The sequence below is a fragment of the Vombatus ursinus genome, unplaced genomic scaffold (assembly GCF_900497805.2).
Source record: "Vombatus ursinus unplaced genomic scaffold, bare-nosed wombat genome assembly UNPS02014791.1, whole genome shotgun sequence".
Classification (NCBI taxonomy): Eukaryota; Metazoa; Chordata; class Mammalia; order Diprotodontia; family Vombatidae; genus Vombatus; species Vombatus ursinus.
Window position 1 is genome coordinate 73,235,451 of NW_020954569.1, and position 26,630 is coordinate 73,262,080.

The 26,630-nt window shown below is 35.2% G+C and overlaps 1 protein-coding gene across 1 annotated transcript in view; it reads right to left on the bottom strand.

Annotated features, from left to right (window-relative positions):
- The window catches only part of MBD2 (methyl-CpG binding domain protein 2), an 83,341-nt gene that overhangs the window by 56,104 nt on the left and 607 nt on the right, over positions 1-26,630 (bottom strand). Inside the window, exons 2-3 of the mRNA XM_027868789.1 lie at positions 26,378-26,630; positions 4,004-4,163 (exon numbers count right to left, since the gene is read on the bottom strand). Of these exons, the coding sequence (XP_027724590.1) occupies positions 4,004-4,163; positions 26,378-26,630 (413 nt within the window). The remainder of the gene's footprint in view (positions 1-4,003; positions 4,164-26,377) is intronic.

Below are 26,630 nucleotides of genomic sequence, written 5' to 3' on the forward strand. Positions count from 1 at the left end.
ATAAAGGGTGCCCCAAGTCTTAGTGCAGTATACTGTACAGTTTACTACACTAAGACTTTTGCGATACCTTGTATTCACTTTTATAGCATGATGAAAAGGCATTTGTGTGTAAGAGAGGCATCATGGTAGTTGGGGACTTGGAGAAGGAAGATTTGGGTTCAAATCCTACCTCTGACACTATCTATTTAATCATAATCAAGTTATTTCTCTTGGTGCATGTTTCCTCATCTGTCAAATGAGGGGAAAGGGTGGGGATTAGATGGCCTCTAAAGACCCTTAAAGTTCTAAGTCTTTAGCATACTATCATGAAATAATTTTAAATGCTTTAAATTAAACCATTTGAGACAGTTATACAGAAGTATTAAGAATAAGATTTTTAGAATATGCCCTACTTTCAGGATTTCAAATCATTTATACACCTTACCAAAAAGAAAACAAAAGATAAACTATATTTCAGCATTAAACTGACTCCTTGACTGGAAGCCTTGGTTACATAAATCCACAAAGAAAGATCAGCCTGAATTTATATGTCTAGTGAAAATGAACGGTTTTTCCCTTCCCTTTAAGGGGCACATTTTGTCTATAGAGCTAGAACGGGAGCAGCACAACATGGAAAAAACATGTTCTTTTTTTCCCAATTAAACAGTTTACTATCTTTCTTCCTGAGCTAAAAATGCCCTTTTTTCCCTAACACTTTTTACATGGAAATAAATTTATTGCTTTCAGAAAACTGGCAGCAATCCAAGTTTACACATGCCTGTTTTCAAGAATCTTTATATACCTAAAATGTATTTACATATGCTCCATTAATATTATGAAAAATAATCTGACTTATGAGAAATAATTTGATCTCTGTGAACACTAGCTTCAATGAACAAATCAATTCTACATAGATCGATTCAAGGAAAACTGTTCATTAATCCTTCTTTCAGTAAGGTATAGAAATTATGTGAAAATCTGAAACCAAGGTATGCAGTGACAAAAAAATAAAAATCATTTTTAGTGTTTCTGTACCACTTAGTTTCAAAATTGTTGTTGACCAGTCATTTCAGCTGTGGCTGACTCTTCATGACCCCATTTGGGTTTTCCTAGCAAAGATATTGGAGTAGTTTGCCATTTCCTTCTCCACCTCATTTTACAGATAAGGAAATTGAGACAAACAGTGTTAAGTGACTTGCCCAGGATCACAAAGCTAGGAAACATCTGAGACTAGATTTGAACTCTAAGATAAATTGGCCTAACTCCAGGCCCAGCACTCAATCCACGGATAAAATTATTTAATTTTACTTGTAAAAAAAAAAACAAAAACAAAAACCTTTTTCTCATAACTTGAGTTATAAAAAGTAAATCCTCAAGATTACAGTTTTTTAAAGTCTTTCTTATATATTTAATGACACTTGGCAAACATCTATAAGCACCTATTGTGTGCAAAGCACTATGCCAGGCTCTGAAGACACAAAGACAAAAAACAAAACAATTTGTGCCCTTAAGGAGTTTATGCACACAAATAAAAGTAATTACTAGAAAGATAAGAGTGGGGAGAGGGTAGTAGAACAAAAGAAAAAAAAAGCCCTCTGCTTTGAAAGAAGCTAGCTAGCATTTCTATAAGGTTTAAGTGAAAAGCGCATTCAAGACAACTACTTGTGCAAAAGAATCAAGGAGGGTAAGGGAACTTTGTTACATGTGGGGAACAACTATAAGCCAGTTTGATGGGAATGGGGAGTGTATGAAGGAGAATAATATGAGATGAAACTGGAAAGGCAAATGGAAGTGACACTGTGGAACTTTTTAAACCAGAGTTAAGATTTTATATTTTATCCTGGAAGCAATGAGAAGCCACTGAAAATTTTTTAAGTAGGGCATGCATGACAGGTCCAGTTTGTGTTCAAATTCAGCCTCAGTCACATAATGACCCAGGGCAAGTCATTTAAGCATTATCTTTCTCTTAATTTCCTCAACATAAAATGGGGATAATACAGCATCAACCTCCCAAGGTTATTGTAAGAATCAAATGGGATAATATTTGTAATGTATTTTGCAAACCTTAACTCACTCTTAAAAATCCAGCTATTATTAAATGCAGTGAAGAGAACCAAAGGACAGAAAGAATCACAGACAAGAAGGATAGCTTTGGAAGTTACACATTGAATATACTATATATTTTTTCAAAACAACAAACTGTGCAAACTAGATATCCACAGTTTCATGTACAATCCTTTTGTTATAGTATATGTATTAAAATATCAATTTGATTTGGTACTTAAGAACAAATAAATATATGTGTAAATTATATAATATATGTATACATTAATATATGTATATAATATATTTTCATATATGATATATACATATGCATATATGAAGCTGTGTGAGTGGAGAGAATAGAACAGATTTGAGAGATTTAGAAGTGACAAGACTTGACAGCTACAGAGATATGGGAGTTGAGGAAGAAGGAAGAGTCAAACAAGACTAAGATGGTGAACCTGAGTGACTGGGGAAAAAAAGTGACAGTACTACCAACATAAATGAGAAGTTTGGACCAAAGACAAGTTGGGTGGAGGGAATAAAATGAGTTCAAATTGGAACATGTTGAGTTTGAGATGCCTGCGGGCCATGGATGTTCCAGCTGAAATTAACAGCAGGCAGTTCATAATATGTCACTAGAGCTCAGGAATAAAATAAAGGTACATATTTAGATTTAGAAGTCATCTGCATACAGATAATTGAATCCACAGATTTTGGTAAGATTACCAATGTAAAGTAAAGAAGAAGAAAAAAGTGAGTCCAGGACAGAGCCATAGGGAATAGCCACACTTAGAAGGAAAAGGGTGACAGAGGAGCAGAGGAGAGTAAGTATAAGACAAATAGGAACAGAGTCAAGACAGAGTAAGGTCACAAAGCCAAGCTAGGAGAAAATATCAGGAGGAGGAAATGTTTCATAGTGTCAAAAGCTGCAGACATCAAGAGGTATAAGGACTGAGAAAGGATCACTGCATTTAGCGCTTAATAATTCATTGTTAACCTTTGAGAAACAGTTTTGACCAAATGTTAGGGTCATAAGCCATTGAAAAAAGTTCTCAAACTACTGGGCAAGAGGAATCTATAATCCCTCAGCTACTCTAATTCCATGGTGCTATTTCTTAGGGAAGAGACTCCAACCATGGTAGGAAAGAGAGAAATTGAGTCACCGGACTTTGAGAACATTGAAAAAAGACAAGAGTCAACAAATGTAAGCAACTGTTTCTAGGAGCTTAGTTGCAAAAAGGATTAGGATGATAGCTTGAGAGAACAAAAGAATAAAGTGAAGAATTTTTAAGGCTGATAATTCCTGGACATGTTATTAAGCAGTGGATCTGCAGAGACTGAAGAGAAAAAGAAAAGGAATGACCAAGATGGCAAGCTACTGAAAGAAACTGGGAGGACATGTTATCAAAAGCACAAATAGTTTACCTTTACGTATCTATATTTTCAGTAGAGGAAGAAATCTTCTAAGAGGGAGGGGGAAAGAGGTGGTATAAGAGGTGTAAGGAGAGAGGAGATTTAAAATATCACTATAAAGAATGTGATAAAGAGTTAATCAAGGAAATAAACAAAAATCAAATTTGGTTAGGAAAAGTTACCTATATCTCTTGTTCTATATCTCCTGTACATTTATAACAACCCAAGAAGGTTCCCCACTCTACCTTCCTCCCAATTCCCCTAAAAAAAGTCATGGTATATTTTGCTTTCCCAAAGTGAGATTGAAATGTTTGTCTAAATGATTTACAAATTATTCACACTATATAGACATATACTGCAAGATGTAAGAAAATAAGCTGTTTACATTTGACATGCTGGTTTATCTTCTTTACTGCAGTAGAAATACATTAATCAGTGGAATGACAATTAAAAGCTAATGACAATATAAAAATTTAGTAAGGAAAAAATATGATGGGTAAGTATAATGTAAAACATACTTCACAGTCTTATAGAATTTACATATAGCCATAAAGCATAAACAAACCTTGTTTTGATTGAGAGGATCATTCCGCAGTCTCTGTTTATTTTTCTGTAATTTACTAGGCATCATCTTTCCAGTTCTGAAGTCAAAACTGCTAAGATCAACAGTATTTCCCAGGTACCTTGCCAACTGAGGCTTGCTTCTGAACTTCTTACCACTCGGACTAGAAAATTTAAAAAAAAAAGTTCATTATGTTTTATTTTACAGGACACTATAGTCTTTATCCTCAGACCTCTGAAATACAGAGCCATCGTCCTACTGCTTTTTCTCTCTATCTAGCTCCAAAATTAATGATAGTAAAAATGTCCCTACTACCATCTTGATATGATTTCCTGTGCTAAAGAACAAAAGTTCTTTTTAAGGTAGGAATATATTTTACTTATATAAAACTACTTTCGTATAAAACTTAACTATGCCACTATATATGCCATATATATGCCACTGTGCATGAGTACAAAGGAGAGAAATTAAATCACCTCACTTTTTTCCACTAAAAAAAAAAAGCTCACCAACTAATGACTACTACCTAAGAAGCACCATCAATTATATAAAAAAATAGCGCCAGTACAAGGTAGGTACATTATAAGTGTGCTTCTGACTTGACTGTCTTGCCAAGTGATTTCTATGATCATTTTTTTAAAAAGAGATGTGCATCATCCTCCTAAGAGCTGTTAAATCCCAAAGGACATAACCAGTAATAAGTTAAAAAAAAAAAGAAAGAATGAACAGAAATGACAATGTATTATTTATTTGACTACAGTCTAGAGTAAACATTTTGGAAAGTAATGTGGCAACATGTAATAAGAACCACTAAACTAAGCATATCTTTTGATTCAGCAATTTCATTGCTAGGTCTCTATCCCAATAAATTCATAAGAAAAAAAAGAACTTATTTGTATAAAAATATTTATATTTGCTCTGTTTGTAATAGCCAAAAAAAAAATGGAAACTATGTGTCCAATAATTAAAGAATGATGAAGTATGGCATATTATTAACACAATTGATTATGTCAACAAAAATGAACATAGAAAATAAGCCTAGTATATATATATATAATATATTTATATATTATATATAATAAAACTTTTATATTTTAAAAACTATTACCATTATAAAAAAACTTTGTCAAATCTATAAGAATATGAGTAATTCCCTAATTGATAAGTGGTCAGAATATATGAACAGGCAATTTTACAATGAAGAAATCAAAACAATTTATAGTCATATGAAAAAATTGTTCCAAATCACTATTGATTAAAGAAATGCAAATTAAAACAACCTTGAGATATCATTTTACACCTACCAGATTGGCTAAAATGATTGAAGGAGAAAGCGACAAATGTGGGAGGGGATGTTGAAAAACTGGGACACTAATTCATTGTTGGTAGAATTGTGAACTGATCCAACCATTTTGGAGAATAATCTGGAATTATGCCCAAAGAGTTATCAAACTGCCTCTACTCTTCGCCCAGCAATAGTAGGTCTATTTCCAAAGATGACTGTGGAAAACGGAAAAGAATGTATGTGTTCTAAAATGTTTATAGCAGCTGCAGTTACAGCAGTTGTGGTGGCAAAGAACTGGAAATTGCAGGGATGCTCTTCAATTGGGGAATGGCTGAACAAGTTGTGGTATATGACTGTGACAGAATATTATTATATTCTCTATAAGAATGCTATGAGAAATCATGAACTCAATGATCTTAGAAAAACATGGAAAGAATTGCATGAAATAATGAAGAGTAAAATGAGCAGAACCAAGAGAACATTGTATGCAATAACAGCAATATTGTTTTAAGAATGGACTTAGAGTGAATGTTATTTTGATTATTATAAATAGTCAAATTAACTATAAAGGACATATGAAGAAAAACACTATCTGCATCCAGAGAAAGAACTGATCAATATAAATATGTGTAGAACAATTTTACACATATATGTATATATGTATGTTTTTATACCTATTTATGTCTGTTTAATGACAGCCATCACTAGGGCAGAGTGGGGTAGAAAAAAAAAGGAGGGGAAAAAAGAAATGCACATGATAATTTTGTTGTATATTTGAAAGGAATAGCAAGTTGTGCATAGTAGATTTGCAGTTTCATGTACGATCATCTTTTTTATTATACTATATTATGGAAATGCTTGTTTTATTTTCACAAACATGAACTAATATAATAAAAGACAAAGGGAAAATATTAATTATATGAGGAGAGATGGAAAGATACATATATGAGATGAGGCAAAGTATTAGCCAGAGAACTACAATTGTATATACTCTATTTTTTAAAAGAAAAGAAAGGAAAATAGATTTTTTTAAAAGGTGACAAAATGTCAGCCAGGTCTACAAGATGTACAAAGACTTTTTTTGTATTTTTTTTGCATAATTCATAAGGTTTTCTTCTTGTTAAAGTCCAGGAATTTGTCCTTTAATTTGTGTATTTAATTGTTGTTATTGACAGTCATAAAGTTCATATTACTTTTTAAAGAAAAAGTGACTGAACAGAACTTTCAGCTCTCTTTTAGTAGTAATCACACATTTAGAGAGATTTATTGGCAAGAGTACATTTATTAGACTCCACATTTTTAAAGGATTTGGGGCCTGCTTATATTATCACCACCAAAGTTAGAAAATTAAAATATTCAGGAGTTAAAGCTATGATCAAGTAAGAAACCTTGTTTGCCATATGAAATTAATAGCTTTTTTTGGTTAAAGATGGAAGTAGTCATTAATAACACATGAAATATAAATAACAAATTCCTGTGCTGAAAGTTAGAAAATTCCAACAGCAACAGATTTTAACAAATTCTAAAAGATCTCTTAAGATACTCTGAATTTGAAGTAAAGAAATGAGAAATAATTTTTAAAAAGCAACCTCAATCCACATTTTTAAACCACATGTGCTAAGTATAGTTTTCTTCAACCCAGATACCCTATCACTAGGTATATACCTCAAAGAAGTCAAAAGGTAGAAAGGTTCCATATAGAAAAGAAGACAAAATGTCCCAAAAATCTTGGTGCCACTATGGTACTGATAGTTTTAGGACACTATATTTATAACATCTTTAATGATAACAAAGAACTTGGGGAAGAGAGAAAGGGAATAGCTGTTTATTTGTTGAGGAATGGTTTATTTGTTGAGGAATGGCTAACCAAAATGTATACAAAAGCAATGGAATATTACCATAAGAAATGCTTAATTACCATAAGAAGTTAGAAATGATTAATTTTAAGAATTCAGAGAAGCACTGTGACTTTCATGAAATAATAATAGCTAGCATTTTATAGCACCCAGTATGTATCAGGCACTGTGCTAAGTATTTTATAAATAGTTTCATTTTCAATTAATAGTGAAGGAAGCAAAAACAGGGAAACAATATACACAATGACTATAACCTAAATAGAAAACACACACACACACACACACACACACACACACTGGGTGATATATAATCATAATGATCAAGCTTAGTCCCAGAGTAATGAAAAAATGTACCTTCTCTTCTTTGCAGAGGTAGAAGACTATGGATATAAACATTGAATATACTTTCAAACTTTATTCCTGAATTGCTTTTTTCTTTAATCTTTGTTACAAAGGATGTTTTACGGGGTTGGAGAGTGGGCAGTAGACATATATTAGAAAATGAAGGTGATGTAAAAAAATATATATATATATGCTTTTAAAAATTTAGTCAGTTTTGTGGAAAAGAGTATTCTATCAGTATCAGTATCAGCTGTTTGAATTCTAGACCAATGACCTCAAGTTCAAATTTTATGTTTCAAACACATAATGCTCCATCTATTTCCACAACTACCTAAATCTATTTCTCTGCAAATATGTGTGTATGTATGTGTATATATACATATATCTATCTATCTATCTATCTATTTATATCTATATCTATATAGATATAGATATATATAAATCCAATTACACATTCCTCTGAACATAGAAACAAAGTACAGCTTTGGGGATACTAAAAAAGAAAAAAAGAAAAGAAACCAACTTGTAAATATGATCATAGAACCACCATCAATAATATTTGAGAAACCATTGGAAATAGGATAGTGGTACCCTCAATAGAAACAAGTGAGTTAGGAAAAAGGGGAAATTTGGAAGAAAAGAGAATTAATTCTGTTTTGGACATGTTGAGTTGAATTTGGGTTGTCTATGGACTGTCCTGGAAATTTTCAATAGGTATTTAATAAAGAGGGATGAGAGCTCAGAAGAGAAACAAAGGCTGGACATACAGATTCAGTCATCTGTTATAGAATTATAGGCCATTAAACCCATTAAAAATAATTTCATAAATTTCCTTTATTTACTTATCTGTAAACAAACCATGTTGCCCCAGGAGAATGTAAGCACAAAAACACTCCCACTTTTTTTATTTGAATCTCCAGTGTCAAGCACATTAGGTTTAATAAATGCCTAGTGATTGGGGATACCAAGAATATTTAACTCAGCATATATATTGTAAAATATTGTAATATTATTTTAAAAGTAGGGGTGGGGCAGGTCCTTTTCAACAAGAGCTGTTTAAAAAAATAGAATCACCACCTTAGAAGGCAGTATAGTGAAAATTATAGTATAGCAGAAAAGTATAGTGAATTCACTGGATGTGAAATGATTATAAAATCATAGATCTAAAGATGGAAGGGACTTCAGATGTCATCTATTCCAACCCTCTCATTTTACAGATGAAGAAAATGAGGCCCAGAAAAGTTAAATGACTTGCCCACAATTACACAGATAGTAAGCGTCAAAGGAAGGATTTAAACTCAGATCTTCTGGCAGCATAATACATTGAAAAGATTGCTGACCACAGTCAACAGACATGTATAACACTAAACAAGGCAGCTAGGTGGCTCAGTTGACAGAGTACTAGACCTGGAATCAGGAAAACCTGAGTTCAAATCTAGCCTCAGGCACTTACTAGCTATGTGACCTTGGGCAAGTCACTTAACTTCTGTTTGCCTTAATCCTCTGGAGAATGGCAAAGCACTCCAGTACCTTTTGGGTGGCTAGGAAGAGTAGTAGATAGAGTGCTGGGCCTGTAATCAGAAAAGACTCATCTCCCTGAGTTCAAATCTGGCCTCAGATACTTACTAGCTGTGTGACTCTGAGCAAGTCATTTAACCTTGTTAGCATTGGACTCAGAACCAGACACTGTTTGGCAAATCCATTGCCTACACGCACCTCTGGGTGGCTCAAGGGCAGAGAAAAGTACTTTTGGTCAAGAGGGAACAGGATTCTTGAGGAGCAGGATCATTTCCAGCCCTACAGGATAAGAGGCCCTGAGGAACAATATTGTTTCCAGTCTCAAAGAAGCACCAGTCCTAAGGAGTGGTATCTATTGCAATCTCAAGGGATCAGATAAGGACCAGAGTACACACCAGGATAGCAGTGACCACACCTCTCCCTAGATCATACCACCTGGGAAGTACCAAAAACTTCCAAACCTCCAGAACTAGGTCTGAAGACAGCAATGTGAAAAAAGCCTGAAGCTTAAGACAGTTCCCCTTCCCGCCCCCAACACTGGGAATACAGCCCAAATTTAACTTAAAGTTCAAAATCAAAAAATAGGGTGGGAAAATAAGCAAATGACAACAACAACCAAAAAAAACCATAAAAAGCTACTATAGTTACAAGAAAGATCAAGACACAAACTCAGAAGAAGACAACAAAGACAAAACAGCTACAAAAGCAAAGCCTCAAAGAAAACTGTGAATTGAATACAAGCTGAACAAGAATTCTGAAAAGAGCTTAAAAACCAGTTTTCAAAATCAAATAAAAGTAGTAGAGGGAAAATTAGAGCAAAGGAAGAAAATTATGAAAAGTCAATTCACAGCTTGGTAAAAAAAAAATAATGAAAGGAATAAAAAATACTGAAGAAAAGAATTGGCCAAATGGAAAACAAGGCACAAAAATTCATTGATGAAAATAACTCTTTAAAAAGAAGAAGTGGTCAAATGGAAAAAGAGGTACAAAACCTCACTGAAGAAAATAATTCTTTAAAAATTTGAATTAGGCAAATGGTAGTTAATAACTCCATGAGACATCAAGAAACAATAAAACAAAATGAAAAATGAAAAATAGAAGAAAATGTGAACTATCTCATAGAAGATAGATCAAGAACAGATAATTTAAGAATTATTGGACTACTTGGAAGCCATGATAAAAAAAAAAAGAAATATACACATAATATTTCAAGAAACTATCAAGGAAAACTATCACAGGATCCTAGAATCAGAGGTAAAATAAGAAGTGAAAGACTCTATTGATCACTACCTGAAAGAGATCTCAAAATGAAAACTCTCAGGAATATTATAGTCAAATATCAGAACTCCCAGGCAATAGAGAAAATAATTCAAGTAGCCAGAATTAAATCATTCAATTACTATGGAGCTACATTTAGGGTTGCACGAAATTTAGCTGCTTTCACATTAAAGAGGAAGGCTTGGAATATGACATTCTGGAAGGCAAAAGACCTGGGATTACAACCAAGAATAACCTACCAAAGAAAACTGAGTATAATTCTTCAAGGGAAAAAAATGGATATTTAATAACATAGAATACTTTCAAGCACTCTTGATGAAAAGACCAGAGCTGAATAGAAAATCTGACTTTCAAAAACAAAACTCAAAAAAAGATGTAAAAAAGGTAAACATGAAAGAGAAATCATAAAGGACTCAATATGGTTAAAGTGTTTACCTTTCTATATGGAAACTTGACACATGTAACTTCTAAGAACTCTATCATTATAAGGACAATTAGAAGGATTCTACATATAAATAGGATGTGGGAATGAATGAGTTGATTGTCCATTGTAAAAAAAATATGGATAGGTCAGAAAGGGAAATGCTCTGGGAGAAGAGGGAAGGAAGAAGGAGAATAAGAAAATTATCTCATATAAAAGAGGTGCCCAAGGAAGAGTTTTTACATTGGAAGGGGAAATGGGGGAAGGGAACAGGGGGAGGGAGGCCATTAATGCTCATACCTCACTCATATCTAAATTGCTTCAAAGAAGGGAAGAAATCTTAAAACTCATCTAGGCTCATCTCCTAGAAGAAGTTAGATGGCACAGTAAATACAGAGTGCTGGGCCTACATTCAGGGAGACCTGAGTTCAAATTTTGCCTCAGACCAGTACTAGTTGTGTGACCCTGGGCAAGTCACTTAATTACTGTCTGGTTCATTTTCCTCATCAGTAAAATAGGGATAACAAGAGCACCTACATTCCAGGATTGTTGGGAGGATCAAATGAGATAATATTTGCAAAGCACTTAGCACGGTGCCTAACATACAATAGCACTTAATAAATGCTTGTTTCCTGCCTTCCTTACTCTTCTACTGACTCACTGACACAAAACCCATTTCTTTGCCCTCATTATGACATAGTCTCTTCATCCATCTTTATTCTACCAGTCCACCCTAGTTCTACTTGCCTCCATACCTGGCATTAATCTGGCACTTTAATGATCGAATATCCCAAATCCTTCAATCTCTTATCTTCCAAACAGGCATTCCCAACCTGCCAATCCTATCTGAATAAGCACCACCACCTGATTTCTCTGTTTCTACTCAGCTGATCAACACAGGAAAAAAGCTGTGAAATCAATTTGATGTCACAACAACAAACGTATGGTGCATGACCTCATTTGGGCCTTCACTGATGCCTGACAACTTCTTTATGCTACTTTTATCAATCCTATGCCTCACAGCCCTACAATTCTGTTCCAAACCTTTTCCTCTTAAGTCATTAACTAGACTTCAATTCCCATACTTACAATCTATTTCATCAAGCAATGGAAGTTCCTTATCTCTCCTTCCCCTTTAAAAATTCTCATTATCATCCCTTTTCTCAGGTTACCAGGAGATTAACGCATTGCTACTCCTTGCAAAAGCTAATTCTCCTAGGATCAGACCACTCTTCTGTTTCTTCTATGACCTTACTACAACAATCACCTGCTCTCTCTCATGTAGTCAATCACTTCCTTATTCCTAGCTCTTTTCTATATGCCTACAAATATGCTCATTTTTCCTGAATCTTAAAAAAAAATAGCTTTCCCTTGATGCTTTTACTGTAGCTATCACATTATCTCAGTTCTCTCCTTCACTGCTAAATTTCCAGAAAAATTCTGAAAGAAAGGGTCAGTTTTAGAGAAGTTGAGTTTCAGGTGTTGGCAGGATGGAGTTATTCAGCAAATTGTTTGAAATGAAGATATGTCACCCTAGAATCTCTTCTTACCTTAAAAAAAAAATAAGATTGCTGATGGTCCTCTTCCCTCTGTACCCCCTCCTCTCCTGTCCTGGCCCACCCTGAACCTTTCCCAAGGACCAGGCAAGACCCTCCTCCATCACCAAGAATGCCCATCCCCTTCTTTTTTCCCCATATACCCCTCCTCTCCTGGCTTTCTTGAACCCATTTGGGATTCTTAACTGTTCACATAGTTTGAATGAGATGAAAATCACAAACTCTCTTTCTTCCAGCAAGATGGAGGACAACCAGTCCTTACCATCTACCCTGCCTCTAGATCCTGCAGACACCTGTTGTCTCTGACATCTGATCTACTGATATAACCTAAGCAACACTAAGCCTTGCAACCTCACTGCCACTGGGCCCTTGAGACTTCCAAGCCTTTTCATCCTTGCAGCTGAACTTTTATTTTTTTATGTTTCTTCTCCCCCATGTAGAGTTTCTGCTTGGAGCAGAAACAAGTCCTGTTTTTTTTCTGTTTGTATCCACAGTGTACAACACAGTGCTTGGCACATAGTAAGAGCTTAATAAATGCTTTTTCATTCATTCATTCACCAAACTTCTAAAGCCAAGAATAGAAAGAAGAGAAGAACACTAAGGGACAATCCTTGGGAAGAAACTTAATATTTAGTGTGGGGAAAGAAAAAGGGAAACTGGCAAAAGAGCATGAGAATGACTACAGAAGTTTTCAAAGAGATAAGATAATTTGACGTTGCAGAAGTCAATTGATAAATACCATATCAATGTCTTTATTTTAAAAATGTGTCAATGACTATAATATGTAAACAGATAAACAAAGTCCTGCTACTATGCATCTTCTGCCAAGACAGAGAAATAGCTGTATTATATAGAATGAGGCATTAACATAGACTTTTACTTTAGTAGAATGTGGTATAATGTAGTGGGGGATGAAGGCCTCAGGAGATTATCTTCAAATCCAATACCAACTCATTTATCTTACGACCCTGGTTAAGTCACTGCACATCTCTGAACAGTTTACTTCTCTGTACAATGAAAATTAGATTAGCTCTATCTACCTCTCACAAGGCTATGGTAAGGAAAGCACTTGATAAACTTAAAGCACTATACAAACTGCTAATTACTATTATCAAGGATCATAGCTTTAGAGTTGGAAGGTACCTTATCTTAAAGATCATTTAGTCCAATTCACCCATGAATGTTGAATTAATGAATGAAAAAAGTATATATAACTATATTTATATTAAGTATATATTTACTATATGCAAAGCATTGTGCTAAGCACTGGGGATACAAATAGAAAAGACAGAATTGATTAGTTAATTTCTATATTTTAAGTGTGATTTAATATTATTTGTTTTGAATACTCAACAAATGAATTGACTCAGTTATAGAAAACAATAATGAAAGACTGAAAGGATGAATTAATTAAATCCATAGATTCTCCAAACTATTTTTTTCAAACTATTTTAACTAATATTTTCAACTTCTTCCACTAGAAAAAAAAAACTTCCATCAGCAATCATTTTCAAAAATTCACATAGTAAAATATGAACTACTGGAGTTTTAGTTTCATCTTCATTTCTTAAACAACTATCTTCAAGAGAAACCAAAGAAGCAATGTGGCTAAATGTACATGAATGCAATAGAATATTACTGCACAGTAAGAAATAATGACTATAAAGAATTAAGAAAATATGGAAATTATATGAACTGATGCAAAACAAAGGAAGCAGAACAAGGAAAACAACATATACAACATCTACAATGTTGAACTGCACAAAAAATTGACACTGCAAAAGAACACAAAAAATCCCCACTACTGAACTATTATAAAGACCAAGACACAGAGTAAAGAAAAGAGGAGAAAATGTACTTCCTTCACTTTTTTTTTTAAAGCAATTGGGGTTAAGTGACTTGCCCAGGGTCACACAGCTAGTAAGTGTCAAGTGTTTGGTCTGTGGCCAGATTTGAATTCAGGTCCTCCTGATTTCAGGGCCAGTGTTCTATCCACTATGCCACCTAGCTGCCTCATTTTTTTAAATTTTTTTTTTAATATTTTTTTCAAGGCAATCAGGGTTAAGTGACTTGCCCAGGGTCACACATGTGTCTGAGGTCACATTTGAACTCAGGTCCTCCTGATTCCAGGACCAGTGCTCTATCCATTGCACCACCTAGCTGCCCCTTCCTTCACTTCTTCACATTGTACTATGAACATGGTAAATTCCAAGAAATGTTAGATTCCTGTGCTTTTTTTCTCTGAACATATGAATGTACTTCTGTAGCTGGTGATGTAATTTTTATGTATTTATTATGCTATGCAATATATTCCCTTAGGAACAAAATGTAGGACCTTTTCATGCTAGAACTTTTACTTTAGGAGTCTTCAAGTTGCAATTTGAAGGTCAACTATAATTTGTGAAATGACAGTAAAAAAATGTCCTCAAAAAGTGAGAAATTCTTCTTTGATATCCACTTTTTCTGGTTTAATTCTTTCCTAGAAGGGATAGCTTTTTGGGTTGGAAAATGGGGAAGGAAACATTTAAAAATAAAAGATATTAACATAATTTTTAAGAACCCAAAAAGCAGAAAATGGAAAACAGATGACTGAATTAGATGATGCTTTAAGTTTTAATTCATCATGCCAATCTTTTCATTTGAAATAGTAACAATTATGTCTCTATATCTGGAACATCCTTTCATAAAGTTTATATTTCTCCCTTTTTCTGAATCAGCATCTCTTATATTTATTAATTTGAAGTAGAATTATAACTACATATCTCATGACCATTTTTTTTTAAATTCAAAAAAATGTAACTTAATACTTTTGGTTGACTCCTATTTTTAGAAGGACATGTGGAGGTCTCCATTTTACAAGATCTAATTACTTCAATTATATGTTTTGCCAGGTGAGAGGTTTTTTTTCTTTTTTTCTTTCTTTTTTAATTACCACAAGTCTTTTTGTAACTGCTGGCAATGCAAAATGAAACCCCAACTGAAAACTCAGTCTAGCCCATCATAAAGGATTTATATAGGACTGGAATTTATCTACTGATAGAAAAGAAACTAAGCATGCGAAGTGATTAATTTTAATGCTGTATTGTCTTTATAAATCAACATTTCTACTATGAATGTACAGCCTTAACTTTCTGGATTCTCACTATTAAGAGACAACTCTAAAGAAAGAGAATTATAGCAATTATAATCCTATCTTGTCAATCCTCTTACTGCAAATCAAGAAAGGTCATCTAAGAAGAAACGCATGTGTAACACATTACTTGTTAAACTCTTTCAATTACAAACTAAAATGGCTATCAAAGAAGAATTTCTCATTTTTTGAGGAAATCTTATACTATCATTTTACAAGTTAGAGTTGACTTTCAAATTGCAATTTGAAGACTCCTAAACTAAAAGTACTAGCATGAAAGGGTCCTACAATGTGCTCCTAAGAGAATATATTGCATAGCATGATAAATATATAAAAATTACATCATCAATTACAGAAGTACATTTATATATAATTATGTACTGCAAATTGGTAATATAACTATGTAACTAAGATTCTGTAAAAATTAACACATGTTCAACTTAGCAATGCTGTTTAAAACTTTACTACTATGATTAAAATTTTAAATGTTTTTGAAATTTTCCTCCAAAATGATTTTTAAACCTATGAGCCTAGCTCATTACATTCTCCAGAAAACTACACTGCTGATTCTGGTAAGGGGTTTTTTTTAATTATTATTATTGTTTTAAATAAATAAAATATAACCGTCAATTGATAAGTTTGAAGTCAAAGTAAGGTAATGCCATCATTGAATAGTTACATAATAAAAGTATATCAATGTTTCATCCCAAATGGAAAAGTATAGATTTTAAGCCAACTCTACAAAACGGTATGTTCTATATATTGACCAGACTAAGTGTAGCTAAAATTAAATTTAAAATCTTTTCTTAGTACACTGTGAATTAGGAAGAGGGTAATTTTTCCATTTATTCAGTGGAAACAACTCTACATGTAGATTTTTAAAAGTGATTTTGAATTTGACTCAATTTCCACCAATCACATACAATCAAATAGCTTAAAAGTTCTCCATATATATGTGTATGCATATATGTATATGTGTATATATTGTATACACATAGAGAAATGGAGGGTCCCTTCATAAAGCAAAAGCAAGAGATAACCAATGTACTATTCACATGTTCTACTGATACCCACAGAGTGTCAAAAGAAAATACCAATAGCACATGAAACAGATCTGCTGTGGAGGACAGAAGGAAGGACATAGGCAAGAGTTGCACATGATGAGAAGGCATGAATGAGTTCTAATCTTCACCAATGGTATGAGTATCCATATTGACAAGATCACAGATCCACTCAAGATATCACTTAAATATATGAAAAAATGTTCTAAATTCAAATCCTCTTCAGAAGCTACTTCTAAACTTATCTTAGTTAAATCAACTTCTAATCCACATTGATGTATGAACATAGAAACAGCATTTTGAGGCACTTTTACCAATAGCAAACCCACCCTTATTTGGCTATACTCCAAGGGAGCTTAAAAACTCACTTCCCCCAGCTCATTGTACTACGAAATACAGCATCAGCTTTGAAATTGCTCTCAAAAACAACAGTGAGATATTTTTTCTGACTTGCAAGTTTTGAGGCAAGACACAAAATGATGAAGCGATGAAACTAAACAGCTCTGGAAATACCTCCAGAGCTGAAATAGCATCTATTCAAAATGACTAGCATTACATAAAGCATTCTAATGTTTTAACTACAAAACCAAAAAGATCCCCCCCCCAAAAAAAAGAACAAAGTAATCTAAAAAAAGCAATTTTTAAAAATTATTTCAACCAATTTTATGGCAACACAAGGACCTAGGTAGAAAAATAGTTCACATTATGACAAGGGAAAGACACTAAAAATGCATTAATTCATTTTGAAGATTTTTTTTAATCTTTTTAAAACTACATATCAATCCCTAAGTACTTATTAGGTCTACTCAAAATGCCCCACATTCTGTCAGGCAGTAAAAGAATAAAAGCAAAGCTCCTGGATGAATGAACAAAGAATACAGAGAAAAGTGAAGAGAACTAGATGGAAAGTGGTAGTGAAGAGATCAGATCCTGGAGAGTCATCTACTGGCTCACAGACTATTTTTTTTACCTTTTTCAATGACTTTATTACTCAGTCCAATCTCCCTCTCCACCTCCAACTTTTATATTAAGAGACTTCAGCGTATATAATATGTGTTCAATATTTAAGATCTGCAAAGGACCTTCATATTTCATTTGATCCTCACAAATCAGTAAGATAGGTATTATTATTATCAGAAGCAGCATCCCAGTTCTACAGATGAGGAAACTGAGGCTAAAAGAAGTTAAGTGACTAAGTGACAAGCTACTAAGTATCTGAAGCAGGATCCAAATTCAGGTCTTCCTGACTCAATGTTCAGTATTCTTCAAGTTCACCAGCTAACTGTTTCAAATACCCCAAACTCTTAGTTCCTCAAACATTCTAATCTCCCAGTTCTTCTTCAGTCTCCCAGTCTCCTCCAATCTACCTCAGCTTCATATAGGAATGGTCACACTCTTCATCTTGCCATTAACCACAAGTATTCTATTTCCATAATCAAAAACTGTGTAATTAATTCCTTTATCTGATCATAATTTCCTACCATTTCATCTCACTAGACTTTACTCCTAAACGTATTCTTTGTCCTCACCATGCCCTCCATTTTATCCTCTCCTCAGTATATTTGCAAGCCATTACCCCCACTCTAGTTAGATTTTCATCTCATCCTACTCTTGGTCCTTTAGCTAATCAGTTCATTGTTATACTATCCCTTTGCTAGATCGCCATTGATATCCCCTCCTTTAACTATGGGTGAATCCCAAGGCTTTGTCATGGCCCCTCTTCTGTATTCTCTCTATACCTAAAGAGGTACAGAGAGGTTATATCAGCTTCCATGGGTTCAACTATTATGTCTATGCAGATAACTCCCAGATTCATTTATCCCATACTAATCTCTCTCTGAGGCTTCAGTCTGGCATTATCAACTGCCTATTAGACATCTCAAATTGAATATCCCATGTACATCTCAAACTCAACAAGTCCAAAACTGAACTTAATAGTTTTTCCTTCCAAACCCACCCCTCTCCCAAACCCCCCTGCTACTATTGATGGACTACACATATTTAACAGGTCTGTGTCCCTAGGCAAGTAACTGATTTCAGGCTCAGTATCTTCATCTATAAAATAAGGACAATAATAATACCTACACCTCACCAAGTCATGAGGATTCTCTAGGTCACCCGGATTCACAACATAAGTGTCATTCTCCCCCTTCTTCCTACCCCACATATTCAACCAGTATGTTATCATTTCTACCTCAACATCCCTCATAAACACTCTCTAATTCCAGCCACCATCACCTCTTCCCTAGATCATTATAGTAGCTTCCTAATAGGTTTCCCTGCCTCAAGTCTCTTCCAACTCCAGCTGCCAAAGTAATTTTTCTAAAGCATGGGTTTGACCATGTCATTCCCCTACACAATAAACTCTAGTGGTTCCCTAATGCCTCTAAGATAACTCCTTTGTTTAAATTTTAAAGCTTTTTACAACCTGCTTTCCAGATAATATACATTACTCCCCTCCCCACACTCTCTAGCCCAGCCAAACTGGCCTCCTTGCTGTTCTTCACACACAATGATTCACCACCCCATGTCTGTACTTTTGCACTGGCTGTCCTAGAGGCCTGGAATGCCTTCTTAACTCCACTTCTCGGAATCCTCTGGTTTTCTTCAAAGCTCAGCTCAAGTGCCACCTTCTGCATCAGGTTTTTCCTGATGCTACCAGCTGCTAGTGTCTTCTCCATCAAAACTACCTTGTATCTGTTTTGTATATATTTATATATGCACATGTTTGCTCCCCCATTAGAATGTTAGATCCTTAAGGATAGATGTCTTAAATCTGAGGTGTCAAACTCCCTGCCTGCCTCCTGGACCAGATTAAAATGTAATTGGGAAATATTAGCAAAATAAATAAAAATACAATAGAACATAGATAATGTCAATAAGTGGTTTTCTAAGTTAATATTCAGCCATAGGGATCTTTAGGTAGGGTTTAGTAGCACCTTTTTCTGTTTGAATTTGAAAGCACTGGCCTAGGTCATCTTAGAGGTGAGGTTATCTGATGAAAGAGAAGGGGGGTTAAGATGGAGTAGGAGAAAAAAAGAGAAAAGAATATGTGAAACAGCTCCTTTGGTTTGTGCATGGATAAACAGTATTTAAATATATTGTTCCATAACAATTTAGGTTCAGTTGATGAAAGATAGCATGTATTTGAGGTGGACTAAATCAGTGTGATTTTGTAATTGTTTTCCCCAGTAGTGTTTGTCTCTTGGAGCAGAGATTGTCTGTTTTGATTCCAGGATAATAATTAAGGATGTTCTTTGGAAGCAAGACAGAAAACATGCATATCCTTCAAGTACCTAAAATATTGCATATAATTAATTCTCAAATTAAAGCAATGAATTTGGAGATGATCCAGAGGAGAACCATACATGAGGACTTGCATGAAATAATGAAAAGTGAAATGAGCAGAATCAAGAGAATACTGTACATAGTAACAGCAATGTTGTTTGAAGAATAATTGTGAACTCCAAGTTATTCCTAGTACTATACATATTCAAATCAAATATAAAGGACCTATGAAGGAAGCTGCTATCTACCTCCAGAGAAAAAACTGATGAACCAGAAGCATATGTAGTTTGGTTTAACATGTATTTATAAATTTGTGTCAAATTGTGACCTTCTTTGGTGCAGGATGGGAAAAGAGTGAAAGAGTTTAGAACTTAAAATGTAACAAAAATTAATTAATTTAATTTAATTTTAAAATTATTTCTCTGTATCCAATCTGGTGATTCGTTATGAACTTGGCTGCTTTGGTCTTTGAAAAGTAAATATGCTACTCATCATCAGACCTATGCTAAAAGTCTTTTAATAGCTCAGTAGAATCTGTTAGGATTTGTGTTCTACTAGCACAGTCTCCAACAATGACATGTTAATGAATACAGGTCATCCCCAAACTTAAAAAAAAAAAACCGAAAACTGACTTTAACACCATCTTTTGACTTTACATGTAAATTTACATCATCTCTAAAGCTATTGTCCTATTTTCTAAGCCAGGTTATTACCAAATTTATAGTTAATGTTCCTTGCCTCAATTCCTGTACCACCTCTTCCCCTACCAACCTGGCTTCTTTCCCCAATATTCTACTGAAACTACTCTTTCCCAAGATTGCTTAGGGTTAAATTCAAAGGACTTTTTTTCAATCCTCATTCCCTTTGCCTGTTCTGCAGCATTTTGACACTGCTGATTCACCTCCTCCTTGTTGTGACTCCTCTCTCTCAGCTTCTAAAACATCCTACTCTACAAGTTCTCATATCTCTAAGTCCACTTCCTTTCTTTTGGAGGCTCCTCATACTCCTTCCATCTCCTTAAATATGAATGTGCCTTAAATCTTTGTCTTTAACCTCCTCTCTTCTCCTCTATCTTTTCCCTTGATTGTCTTGATGTTGTTCAAATGCCAAATGTATGTTTGCCCAAAAGACTACTTTATGGAGAACTCACACAGGGTAAGCACTCACATGGTGGTCAGAAGAAGCAATATAAGAACACTTTCAAGGTCTCTCTTAAGAACTTTAGAATTGATTGTGTGATATGGGAGACACTGGCACGGGACTGCCCAGTTAGATGCTTTCATCAAAGAATGTGCTGTGCTCTATGAGCAAAGCAGAATTGAAGTAGGTCAAAAGAAAGGGAGATCTGCAGATTTAGAGAATCCATCCCAAATGTTCACATGATTTGTGCTTGACCTGTGGTAGAGCATTCCAGGCTCATATTGGTTTGATCAGCCACAGTTAAACACACTGTAACCTGACTCTAACATAGGGATCTCATTTTGAGCCTCTTTGAGAACAAAGGACAGCAACCTTGACTACTTCTTGTATCTTCAGTCATGACATTTATGTAGAAGATTTGCTACTTCTACTCCTAGAGCCCCTGTATTTCCAAATGCCTGCTGCAATCTCCAATTAGATGTTGTGCAAGGACCTCAAACTCAATATTATCCTCCCAACAACTTGGCCTTCCCTGTAACTCTTCTCTGCCTGTTGATGGCACCAGAATTATCCATGCTACCCAGGCCAGAAAACTCCAATTTACTTCTAATTCAATTAGTTGGCAAGTCCTTATCAATTTGCCTCCACAACCTTTGTGTACCCAGTGCTTAACATAGTGACAGGCATACAGTAAGTGTTTAATAGATACTTATTGAATGATACACACTCATTCCCTAGCTTCTACTCCCACTGCCACAACCCTAATTCAGGTGTTTGTCACCTCTCTTCTGGACTACTGTAATAGCCTTCTAACTGCTTTTCCTCTATTCAGTCCAACATTCACACTGCTGATTAATTTTCCTCATGCCTTGCTCCAATAAAATCATATTTCTAATAATACTAATAATTCACATTTATAGCAATTTAAGGCTTATAAGGTGTTTTCTTTACCACCGGGCTATGAAGTAAATATTTCTAGTATTATCATTTTACAGATGAGAAAACTAAGACTGAGAGGTCAAGTAATATGACCATAATGACATAGCTAATAAGTGTCTTAGCTAGTATTTGAATCTAGGCCTCTTGACCCCAAAAAAAGTACTCAGACCACTATGCCACATTCCTCTCCTTAAAACTTTTCAGCAATTCACATTTGACTATCAAAGTATAATAAACTCTTTTGCCCAATAGTCATGGCTTTCCACAATCTGGCTGGATGGAGCCAGCCTTTTCTCACCACACTCTCTTTCATATACTTTATATTTTAGCCAAACCAAATCATTTACTATCACCATTCTTGTCCTGGCCTCTCCTACTTCAGAACCTTTCCTCACATCTCCCCCCGCACCCCATGTTTAGAATATATTCTTCCCCTCCCCTATAGCCTACCAATTTAAAATCTTTCTGTCCTTCAAGGCTTAAATCAGGCAAGGCTTCCCTCCATGAAGCCCTCCTTAATGGTTCCCCCATATAAAAGAAGCCAAACTGCTTCAAATTTATTATTTTACATTGTCTGGCTCTCTTCTTTGTATTTTATCACATTCAGCCTTTTGTTGGAACAATTCATATATGGCTATAAAATCAATGGCAGGGCCTTGTGTCTTCCTTCATTTTTTGCCTTAGGACATGATAGACAAAATGTTTGTTGAACTGAAAATTATATCCAACATTTTGTCAACAACAGTCACGGTAGTTCAATATCTTCAGGGGATAGTATCCAATTATTCCAAGGTCCTTTTCAGGGGATTATAATTGATAGATCTGCACCAGCAAGTTTGGTCTTGCTGTTGTTAGCAGTAAGGAACTGGTGTATATTTCTTATGGAGACAGATGACATGAAAAGATGTCTTAGAACGATTAGTTTTGCAGTGATATGCAGGACTTAAAAACAAGAATCAGTTAAGACCAGCTAGACGGCAATAACAATTGAGGTATGAAGTGATAAAATCTTAGGCTAGGATAGTGCACTTAACACAGTGCCTGGCACACAGCAGGTACTTAATAAATGCTTGCTGACTGATGGTAGGAATGGAGAACAATAAAAATGGCTTGCTATTGTCCTTAAATGATACCCCTTTAAAAAACAGAACTTGAATGATATCATAGTGGTTAATGTGCTATCAATAATCTTGAAATGTCCTGTTACTTAACTGGCAACCAAAGGCACTACTGAAACCTGGCAGTCTCAAGGAACAGTTCAAATTGTTCCACAATTGAAAGCTGTCATAAATAGCCTATTTTTAGTTCAATTAATAGGTGTCAGCCATACCCTTTTAACAGACACTGATTTGTTTAAAAAAAAAAAAACAACCTCCATCAGGGCTGGTTACATCAGAGTAACATCTGCATGAACAATAGATGCAGGTGTTCAGATTACCACTCAGAATTAACTCAACACACACACACACACACACACACACACACACATATCTATTCCTTTCCATGGATTACATTACTTCGTCTTCTAGCAGATTTCATGGGTATTGGGGAAGAGGAGAGGAGAGGTGGTAAATCATGGGTAAATGAATGTGGAGAAAGGATTAACCAATATTGATTCGGGGAATATGTAATGGGCATCTATACTAACAAATCAAGCTAAAATTAACTCATAAAGGAACTCTTTCTTCATAACTAAGGTTAACATTCATTCAAAATAGAAAGTTGTCATAAAAAGTACCTAGTATACATATCTGTGGTATCATAAATTTGCTGTACATACAGCACATGCTATATATGTAATATTGTCTCAAAATTTAATAAAACCAACTCATTATATCCTAATACTTTATAGGCATTCAGTAATATTTTGTTGCTGCCTGAACTAAATACTTTATGGTAGAAATCAATCAGGAGCAGAAACATGAAGAGTATTCATTATCAAATGGCATTTTCAAAGAGTGAACAGAAACTAAACTATCTTTACTTTGAGCCTTCACATAGCAATTTTGAAAACCAGTAAAATTATTATTTTATATATGTTCTTCTCATTATTTTCATTCCAATTTTCTACAAAATAGTGTAAGATGACTAAATGTTACAGCATATTTTTGAAAGGTAACAATTGGTCATTATTTAAATAACTCTAAGTTACTTTACACTGAAACGATAAAGACTTCATAACCAAAATGTAGCTTGAATAAAATACCTCATTCTAAAAGCAAATAAAATGTATCTCTGAAGAACTGCTACAGGCAATAAAATCCAAAGCCAAAGTTTTTCTACTGAGGACATTTACTAATTGCCTAGTCCTCTAAGAGCTCAATCTTGGGCATAGATATTCTTGTCAAATCTAATAGCTTGTTCAAAATCAACAATATACAATTCTTGTATGTTGTGTGTACCATCTAGAGAGAAAGATGCCTAGAAGAATCTGATAGAAAGGTAGAAGGCTAGCATTTGGATACTTATATACACAGGAGAACAGTTATAATAGGCCCTGAATGAAATATTTTACTAGAATGAATTAAGAGTTAAGAAGTACTTAATGACATTAAGAAAATTCACATAAACTTTTACTGAAAATGTACACTCTCCCAAAAGATAGATATGTTTGTGGGAAAATAAAATGTCCAGTGAAACAGCATCATATGCTTGTTTTAAACAGTTTTTCATTGTGTCTTTTTGTTGTTTTAAGACCAATGGACTCAGGCTAGATAACAGAATCTTATTTATTTCTGTATTTCTTCCTAACCAAATCCATAAATTGAGGAGATCTGCTGAAATTCTAACCTTTCCTGCATCTCCATACATAAATGACCATTTGAGTGGATTATTCCATAAGGAAAAACTAATCAATAATTACCAACTATTCTGAAACAGTACTTTATATTTAAATACACTAAACCACCAGTCATCAAATTTGAATCAGTAAGTATATCCTTACACAGATTTAAAAAAAAATTCTTTACATCTGTCTCAGTCTTGTCAAATACTGACACAAAGGATATTCACTCCAAAAAATATTAATCAAGCGGATATCAAAGACAGAAAAAAAATCATAAAATTCAACCCCACTTCATGAAATGAGCAAGCTTCAATATCCCAACTTTACATAAAGCCATTCTCTGAGAAAAAAAAATTTAATTAGTCTACTAAAATAGACTACTAAAAAGCCATTAAATGTAATACATTCATTTTTATTGTTCCATTTACTGAAGGCACTGTGGGAAAACAATAAAATTATCTATTGTGAAGGAGTTCCACTGACATCATAAGACATAGCCGCTTTGTTGCCTGGGCTTATTAAGTCATCAAACCTAACACGCATGTAGACACAGCATGACTAATCGGATCCTAAGAAACTTATTTTTTTAAGGTTAAAACAGTTGGAATTCTTTAGCTTGAAAAAATTAGTTAAGAAAAGATTAAATAATTATCATTAAGTGCTGTGAAGAGTAATAAAGAAAAAGACCCTGATTAGCTGTTTTTCATTTTTACCAGAAGACAGAAAGGGGAAAAAAACTTCCTGATCATGAATTCCTGAAAAAAAAACCCTAAATTCCTGAAAAAAAAATTGCCAAGAAAAATTGATTAATCTTTTCTGGAGATATGGGTAATTAATTACTCATGAGTCCACAAAGGTTTAGAACAGCTAATTCACCGTTAATATGTTAAATGAACTTTATTTTATTTTATTTTTAATGAGAACAAGAAAGAAGAAATCACCCTCAAACTATTGCTAGTAGGCTGTTTTTAGAGACAGCCAAGAGCCCAAAGGAAAGGTTTTCTGCTCCTCACCCATGCTAGGAAGATTAAGTTGCTCCTCTGAACCACTAAAACTTCGTTACTAGTACTTTAGCTTCAAAGGAGAACACGGTCCTATTCTACATCAAAGAATGAAAAAGAAACGCTAAGCACAGTTACTCTGTGAAACTTCCCTGAAAGTTACAAGTAACTAAAACCTTGTTACTATATATATATATATACACACACACACATATATACATGCGTATATGTGTGTCTGTACACACACCTCGTATTTCCACATGTGTATGATTAAACTCTCCGGTGATTAATCTGTGGCTGACTGGGATGGTAGCCAATAGTGACTAGGTTTTACAGTTCTGCTGAATAGCACCTTCTTTTAACCCTTCACTGGCCTCCATGGAGGACCACAGTAACCTAACTCGTTACTCTTCCAACCTATCTCCTGGACTTCTCTAACACCGCACGCCCTCACCCCCGCCCCCAGCCCCAGGCATTCAAGGCTCCTTGACCTTTTATCTTTGCTCTTCTCCAGTCTCCCTATCTTAGCCAATAGTCTCAGCAGTTCCTAAACCCAGCACAGCGCTCCACAAGCCAAACCTCACTCCCAAATCCCCAGCTGTCACAGCCTCCCCTCGGCCCTGGGCCCCTAGCCCTGACCCTTGACCTAAGACCCCTGTCCCTGGTGCTTGCTCCTGCCCCTGTCCTTGGTCCTCTGGCTCCATCCCACCACTTTCCATGCTCCCCAAGTCTCCCCCCTCCCGGACACCCCCCCGGCCCCCGCCCCCGGGGCGGTACCTGAAGTAGTAGACATCGCTCTTGCCGGCACTGAGCCCAGATTTTCGGATCACTTCCTCCTTCTTCCATCCGGGGGGGAGGGCCGGGCAGTCCATCCTCTTCCCGCTCTCCGGGGCCCGGGGTCCCCTGGGCCCCGGCCCCGCGCTCCCAGACGGGGAAGGGACCGGCTCCCGCCGGGGGGCGCCGCCGCCACCGCTGCCGCCGCCGCAGCCGCCGCCGCCGCCGCTCGGGGGACGGCCGCGGCCCCGGCCCC